Source organism: Brassica napus, chromosome C5 (genome assembly GCF_020379485.1).
Source record: "Brassica napus cultivar Da-Ae chromosome C5, Da-Ae, whole genome shotgun sequence".
NCBI classification, from domain to species: domain Eukaryota; kingdom Viridiplantae; phylum Streptophyta; class Magnoliopsida; order Brassicales; family Brassicaceae; genus Brassica; species Brassica napus.
In genome coordinates, this window is record NC_063448.1 from 42363844 (window position 1) to 42372010 (window position 8167).

The window sequence follows — 8167 nt, forward strand, 5'->3', positions numbered from 1 at the left end:
TTCTCCAACATTCATTGGGTCTTAAATCTAAAAAAAGAGTATCCAATGGATCAACTGGAAGAGGATCTTGCTCCATGGCTACTGTGGAGATTGTGGAAGAATAGAAATGAGTTTATATTCAGGGGAAAAGATTATGAAGCTCCTGAGACAGTAGAGAAGGTATGGGATGATGTGAAGGAATGGAAATGCAAAGAAGATGCCAAAGTAGAGGTGGTAAAGTCAGCCACAACAAAGGAACCGGAGAAGAAATGGAAAGCACCAGCTCCATCATGGGTAAAATGTAACACTGATGGCTCTTGGAACAAGGAGAGGAATCACGGTGGAGTAGGCTGGGTAGCGCGAGATCATACCGGTACTTTGTTGTGGGCAGGGCAAAGAAAGTGACTGCAATGGGGTCAGCTCTGGAATCAGAGGCGGAGGCGTTGCGATGGGCAATCTATACAATGAATGGGTTTGGGTATAAAAAGGCGATCTTCGAGACGGATTCTCTTGTGCTGAAGAGTATGATCTACGAAGAGGAAGAGATCTGGCCAAGAATGCGACCTATTATCCAAGACATCAAGGCCTCATTGACAAGTCAAAGGGAGTATGAAGTGGTTTACTATCCAAGAAGTGGAAACAAAGTTGCTGATAGAATAGCGAAGGAGACTGCTACGTTTACGTCCATTGTCCCTAAGTTGTATTCTATTATGCCTGTATGGTTGAGTTCATGAATGGAGGCTGAGAAAGCATCTGTAAGACATTGAATTGGATGAATGATAAGTTGTAGTTGAGTTAAAAAAAAAAACTTTAAGTAGGAGCGCCCTTCTACAAACACATCCCGGAACTATCTGGAACAACAGAGCTTGTCATGCCGGTTCCTCCTTTCATTGTAATCAATTGAGGCAGTCATACTGAGAATAGTCTGGTGAAGTGAAGGTCCCTCCTATTTTATCTCTCACTCTCAGAGCGGAGTTACATTAGTCTGTGAAAGTAGGGGTGGGAAAGAACCAACTAAACCTTCGATCCAAGCCATAGCTTATGTCTTAACCATTCAATTAAGTTTTATCAACCCGAACGGTTTGGTTCAAACTGAGTTGAACTATAAATCCAATGTGTTTATTTAATTAAGCTAACTAAATATATTAAGAATATAAAAATTTAGATAGTTACATTCAATCTAAAGGGATAAACATATTTTTTATTCCTTTCTTATTATCCTACTTCTCTTGCATATATATCTCAACTTTTATTCAGTATTCCTCTTTAGATTATCATTAAATCTGAAAAGTACATATGGTAATTTTATAAGGTTTGAAAAAATAATAATTGAAATTATTGAATAAATATACTTTTAAATAGATGTTTGATTTTATGTCGTTAGCAACTTAATGATCATTTTTAAATTTTTTTAACCGAATTAGAACTAAACTAAAAACTAATCTGAGTAAATTGAACCTACATAAACTAACTCAAACTAATTTTAGTTGAGTTTGCTTTTAAAAAGTTTTTGAAACTAACCCTAACTAATTCCAGTTGAGTTTGCATAATATTTTTTTTGAACCAACATTCCTAAATCGAACTGAACCTGAATCAAAACCGAACATGAAATTAAAATGAAATACCCACCACGAAAGAGAATGAATATATGTGTTACTCATGACCACTGTTGTAGGTAATCTGCAATTTAGAAAAAATAATAAAAAGGGTTTTTAATATAAAGTTTTGATTCATTGTAATCATCAAATATACAGATCTTTTATGGAGTAGTACAAGCTAAGCTATCGATGAGGTTCTTCGAATGATCCAACCATCTCTTGATAATGTATTCCTTCACTTCCTTTTCGTCGTCTCCAAGTACATTGCACAATGCCTCGATGTAGTAAGTTGGGAACTTCCGGTTCATTTTTAGGAAGTTTATGAGTCTCGTCTCTGCATAATTGGTCTCCCATGACGTCTGAATGAGCTGTAATGAGAGTATTCGAAGGAGAAGGAGAGAGAGGGATTGTATAGAGATAATGACATATTATATTTTGGATAATGACTAGGACTTGTACGTAGTTATCTTAGTTTCCTTATCCTAGTTAACTTAGTTCTTCTACGCTTGTATATATACCTTTGCCTGTGAATCAATACACACACGCTTTACATTCATATCATGGTATCAGAGCATTAACGATCCTTTGAAACCTACAAACACTTCCGCAAAATTATTTTTTTCTACACGTGATTGATTCTTTTCGATCATGGCTTCTACTACAACTTCTACCTCTTCTACTACGTCTCCTTCTACTACATCTCCTGAGACTTCTATCAATCCAGAAACACCCTATTTTCTACACCCTTCTGACAATCCAGGTGCTCTAATAACACCGGTTATTCTTAAAGGAGATAATTACTCTGAATGGGCTACTGAATTCTGGAATTCTCTTCAAGGGAAACGAAAGATAGGGTTTATTGATGGTACGATTCAAAAGCCATCGGAAAATCCAGACTTATCTCGCTGGACTGCTTCTAACTCTATGATCGTTGGCTGGATACGAACTTCAATTGATCCTCTAGTACGTTCTACCGTGACTCACGCCCCGGACGCATACCAACTTTGGGAGTCACTCAAACGGAGATTTTCTATCAAAAACAGTGTACGCAAGCATCTCATTCAGGACGAGATTACTAACTGCAAGCAGAACGGACATACCGTTTTGGACTACTACGGTCGCTTATCCAAACTATGGGAGGAGCTGCAAACCTTCCAACCACCTCAGTCCTGTTCCTGCGATGCTTCTTCGGTATTTGAAAAAGAAAAAGAGGATGCAAAGGTTCATAAATTCCTGTTCGGTCTTGATGATTCTCGGTTCTCGTCCATCAGATCACAAATCATCGACGAAGAACCCCTCCCGGACCTGAACATCGTTTATTCTCGGGTCATTAGAGCTGAACAGCATCTTCAAACCATGCGTACTACCGAGCTAAAGCAAGACATTGTCGGTTTTTCAGCTCAATCTACACCAACTGTTGCTGCTGCCAATACTTTCCGAAGCCGTGATCCCAATCGATCATGTACCCATTGTAATCGAAAAGGTCACGAAGCTTCCGAGTGCTTTCTTCTCCATGGTTATCCTGACTGGTTCAACGAACTACAACAACGTCAATCTTCTACTTCTACTCAACGAGGCCGTGGAGGTGGCACTCGCAGTCGAGGACGCGCTAATGCTTCTCGTTCCACATCAACTTCCAACTCTGCCAACACATTACCAGCCGATCAACTCTCAGCTCTCATCACTCTTCTACAAAACCAACAAACTCAACTTTCTACGGATCGCATGACTGGTAAAACTACTCTTAGTGATGTTATTATTGACACAGGGGCATCTCACCATATGACTGGTGATTTATCATTACTACGGGATGTTCGAGATATACTTCCCTCGTCTGTAACCTTTCCAAACGGAGAGGGTTCTCGCGCAACTAAGACTGGAACGTTACACTTGAGTTCTGATTACTTTCTTACCGACGTTCTCTACGTCCCTGACTTCAACTGCACACTCATCTCCGTTTCTAAACTTCTTAAACAAACTGGCTGCATTGCTATCTTTACTGATACAATTTGTGTTTTACAGGACCGTTTTACGAGGACGCTGATTGGAGCCGGTGAGGAGCGAGAGGGTGTGTATTATTTTTCGGGTGTTACTGTGGCTCGTGTTAACAAAACTCCTTCCTCTTCAGTATTGTGGCACCGACGACTTGGACACCCTTCCAATAAAGTTTTATCTTTTTAGACAGTTTTAAGTTTGATTTTCATCACATACATTCGTGTGATGTATGTTTTCGCGCAAAACAAACGTGTGAGGTTTTTTATGAGAGTTTTTATAAAGCTTCGGCACCTTTTGAATTAGTTCATTGTGATGTATGGGGTCCTTACAGAACTCCCTCTTCCAATGGAGCAGTTTATTTCTTAACCATAGTTGATGACTTCTCCCGAGCAGTTTGGATACACTTGATGCTTGAAAAATCTGAAGTTTCAACGTTACTTAAGAACTTTTGCGCCATGAGTTCTAGACAATATGGCCGACCGGTACGAGTGTTTCGTACTGATAATGGAACTGAGTTCATGGCCCTCAAGTCTTATTTTCGCCAAGAAGGAATTTTGCATCAGACATCATGCGTTGATACTCCTCAACAGAACGGCCGAGTTGAACATAAGCATCGACATATTTTGAATGTTGCTCGTGCCTGTTTGTTTCAAGTTAATCTTCCTACTACTTTTTGGGGTGAGAGTATACTAACAGCGGCACATCTTATAAATCAAACTCCTACACGTATCCTCGATGGCAAGTCTCCCTACGAAATTCTACATGGCTCTCCGCCCTCTTATGATACTCTAAGAGTATTTGGGTGTTTATGTTATGCTCATCGTCGACATCGTGATAAGGATAAGTTCGGTGATCGCAGTCGCAAATGTCTCTTTGTAGGATATCCGTACGGTAAGAAAGCTTGGAACCTCTACGATCTCGAAACCAATGAGTTCTTTACTAGTCGTGATGTCATCTTCATGGAAGAAGACTTTCCTGGCCTTCCTGCCGACATTCCTAATCCTTCTCCACACGATCTACCTTATGATGATTATATTACTTCCGAAGCCATCCCTTTACTGATATCACCCACCTCTCCTGTCACCACTACTAATGAAGCTCCTATTCCGACCACAACACCATCCGATACAACCACAACACCATTCGATACAACCACTAACAAAACTCCTACTCCTGAATCTCCTCCTTCTATACTGCCTACTACAGACACCTCTCTCACTGATCCTACACCCATATCCTCTCCTACAACTACTACCAAAACTTCTTCGACTGAATCAAATATACCTATACCCTCCGCTACTGCTCCTCCTACTTCTTCTGCGCCTATTCCTGACCCAGAGCCTCACGAACCTGCCTCTCCAGGTCTCCCTGAACTCTTAGGTCGAGGACATCGTCATCGCCAACGATCCATCTTACTAAAGAACTACGTCACGCTCTGCTACTCCCGACTCTAGTCTACGTACCTCGTCTACGGTCTCAGGTAACACTCCATATCCCATTGCTAGTTACTTATCTGACGCTATTTATTCTCCAAACCACAAAGCCTTCTTAGCAGCCATTACGTCAGATGTGGAACCATCCTCCTATAAAGAAGCCGTTCGAGATAAAGTATGGAGGGACTCTATGACTGAGGAGCATGACGCTCATGTTCTCAATGGTACGTGGGACGTTACAAAGCTTCCGCCTGGCAAAAAGGTTATCTCGAGCCAATGGATCTACAAAAACAAGTATGATTCGAATGGAAGACTTAAGCGTCGCAAGTCGCGTCTAGTGGCATGTGGGAATCGTCAAAAAGCGGGCATAGACTACAAGGACACCTTTGCACCTGTCACAAAGCCAGCTTCCATTCGTCTCTTGTTAGAGATTTCCGCAATTAAGCAATGGGAGGTGCATCAAATGGATGTACACAATGCCTTTTTACATGGTGACTTGGAAGAAGAAGTTTACATGAAACTTCCCCAAGGTTTTGAAGACTCGGATCCTACTAAAGTGGCTCGTCTCAGAAAGTCTATCTATGGTCTTAAACAGGCTCCCCGTTGTTGGTTCTCAAAACTAACCAAGGCCTTGAAGTCCTACGGGTTTGTTCAGAGTCGAGCTGACTATTCTCATTTTTCCTATATACGTGGCTCTATCATACTTCACATTCTGATTTATGTTGATGACTTCATTATAGCCAGCAATGATCTATCTACACTTCAGAAGTTCAAAAACTACCTAGGGGAATGTTTTCATATGAAAGACCTTGGCAAGTTGAAATATTTTCTAGGTGTTGAAGTGGCTCGGAGTAAAGAAGGCATTTTCTTGTCTCAACGCAAGTATGCTCTTGACATTGTGGCTGAGACGGGATTACTTGGGTCCAAGCCTGCTTCAGTTCCTATTGATCCTAATCATAAACTAGCCCTTGATAAAGGGCCTCCTCTTTCACAACCAGAGGCGTATCGTCGTCTCGTCGGACGTCTCATTTATCTCACTTTTACCAGACCGGAGCTATCGTATGTTGTTCACATTCTCACTAATCAAGCTCATCTTGATGCAGCTCTTCGGGTCGTCCGATACCTCAAAGGAACTCCATCTCAAGGGATTTTACTTCGGACAGATTCTACTCTTCAAGTTCATGCGTACTGCGACTCCGACTGGCAAGCTTGTCCTCTTACTCGTCGTTCACTCAGCGCCTATGTCATTCTTCTTGGTAATTCTCCTATCTCCTGGAAAACAAAGAAACAGAACACTGTGTCGGTCTCCTCTGCTGAAGCTGAGTATCGTTCTATGGCCTATGCACTGCGCGAACTTAAGTGGATCAAACAGTTGCTTACTGCGTTTGGCGTCTCTCATTCACAGCCGATGAAGTTATTCTGTGATAGTAAGTCAGCCATTTATATTGCTGCTAATCCTGTTTTTCATGAACGCACTAAGCACATCGAGAGTGATTGTCATCAAGTGCGGGACGCAGTGCATGACAAGTTAATCTCTACTGAGCACATTCGGACTACAGAACAGCCTGCTGATCTTCTCACAAAGGCATTGCTTCCGTCTACATTTCGTTACTTGTTGTTCAAGCTGGGAATTCAAGATATCTCATCTCCAACTTGAGGGGGGTATAGAGATAATGACATATTATATTTCGGATAATGACTAGGACTTGTACGTAGTTATCTTAGTTTCCTTATCCTAGTTAACTTAGTTCTTCTACGCTTGTATATATACCTTTGCCTGTGAATCAATACACACACGCTTTACATTCATATCAGATTGAGCAATGTTTCTTCGTATGCAAGTTTCCACAGGGCTTTTATTCTTGATTACTAAGGTGGTTCTTTTTACGCAAGTTAAGCTATTGACGAGCTTCTTCAAATGATGCAACCATTTAGAAGTAATGTGTGCCTTCACATTCTTTTCATCGCTTCCAAATACATTGTGCAACGCCTTCACGTAATATGGTGGGAAATTTCTGTTCAGTTTCAAGTAGTACATGATGTCCCGTGTCTCATCTCTGAATAATTCGTTTGATGCCTCGAAATTAGATGTTTCGGGTTTGTCTGAAGGTGGAGAGAGCGAAGGGGCTGCAATGTTTTTTTCCTATGCAGGCTTCCAAAGGGCTCTCCTTGGATAATGATATAGCAGAAATGGAGAGAACTATTAGGAGGAAGACCATGGTGCTCATGGAGGTCTTCATTATTGCTTCTGGTTTATATTGGTGATATAAGAGAGACAAAAGTGCGTGAACATATATATATGTTAGAGATTAGATGAAACTGTAAATTGTCAAGGCTTGAAACTTGTTTCGCATTAACTTCATGTTCCATCGTCTTTTAAGACCACTGGCAGGAGAGTTAACTCTTCTTAATGAGCTACGAAAGATTGCTCAGGTGCTGTAAGAAAAATATGTAGACAAAATATATAGCCATTGTCTTTTTGGTTTTCTTATGGCTTTCCATGCTGTTGAATCCATAATTTGATGAAGCATGCCAAATGGATTTGCCTTTTGTGTAATAGCTCGAAGGAGTGTTAAAATGGGTAAAAGTTAATGGGTCAACATAAACCAATCCAAACTATAGATATTAATGGATAAAATAATTGGGTACAAATGGATTAATGGATTAAATGGATTAATGTACTTACTGGATTAAGTTAAATGGTTTGGATTGTAATGGATAATGAGTTACCCATAACCAAACCAATAAAAATTTATAAAAAACAAAAACTAAAATCAAATATATAAACAAAAAATAACCAAACCAAATTTCTAAACTAATTTTTCTACACCAAATTTTATTTATTTTTCATATATATAACTAAATTTAATAAACTAAATCTAACCCAATTATTCACGTATACATATATAAATTTGTTAACACCCAATTTTTCATATATATGAAGCTATTATATGTTGACTTTTTAATAAGCCAAATTTAATCATAAATTTTGCCAAAATCCTAAAATCAAGTTTTCCACCAAAACTCTAAAATTGAATATTTTTTTCATCAAAACGCTAAATCTCATTTTCTCACATAATCGACAGAATCATGTTTTCCTGCCAAAACCACAAAGTCTTGTTTCCTCGTCAAAACCAGAAAATCATATTTTCTGCCAAAACC

At 39.8% G+C, this 8167-nt stretch overlaps 1 protein-coding gene across 1 annotated transcript; it reads left to right on the forward strand.

The window, feature by feature from the left end:
* Window positions 1-389: 389 nt before the first annotated feature.
* Window positions 390-713, forward strand: LOC106374167. The gene has a single exon (XM_013814255.1). The coding sequence runs from the start codon at window positions 390-392 to the stop codon at window positions 711-713; it is 324 nt and encodes a 107-aa protein (XP_013669709.1).
* The last annotated feature ends 7454 nt before the right edge of the window (window positions 714-8167 follow it).

Excerpts from the sequence above, each read along its gene's own strand:
- LOC106374167 (XM_013814255.1), top strand. The coding sequence starts at position 390 with ATGGGGTCAGCTCTGGAATCAGAGGCGGAGGCGTTGCGATGGGCAATC.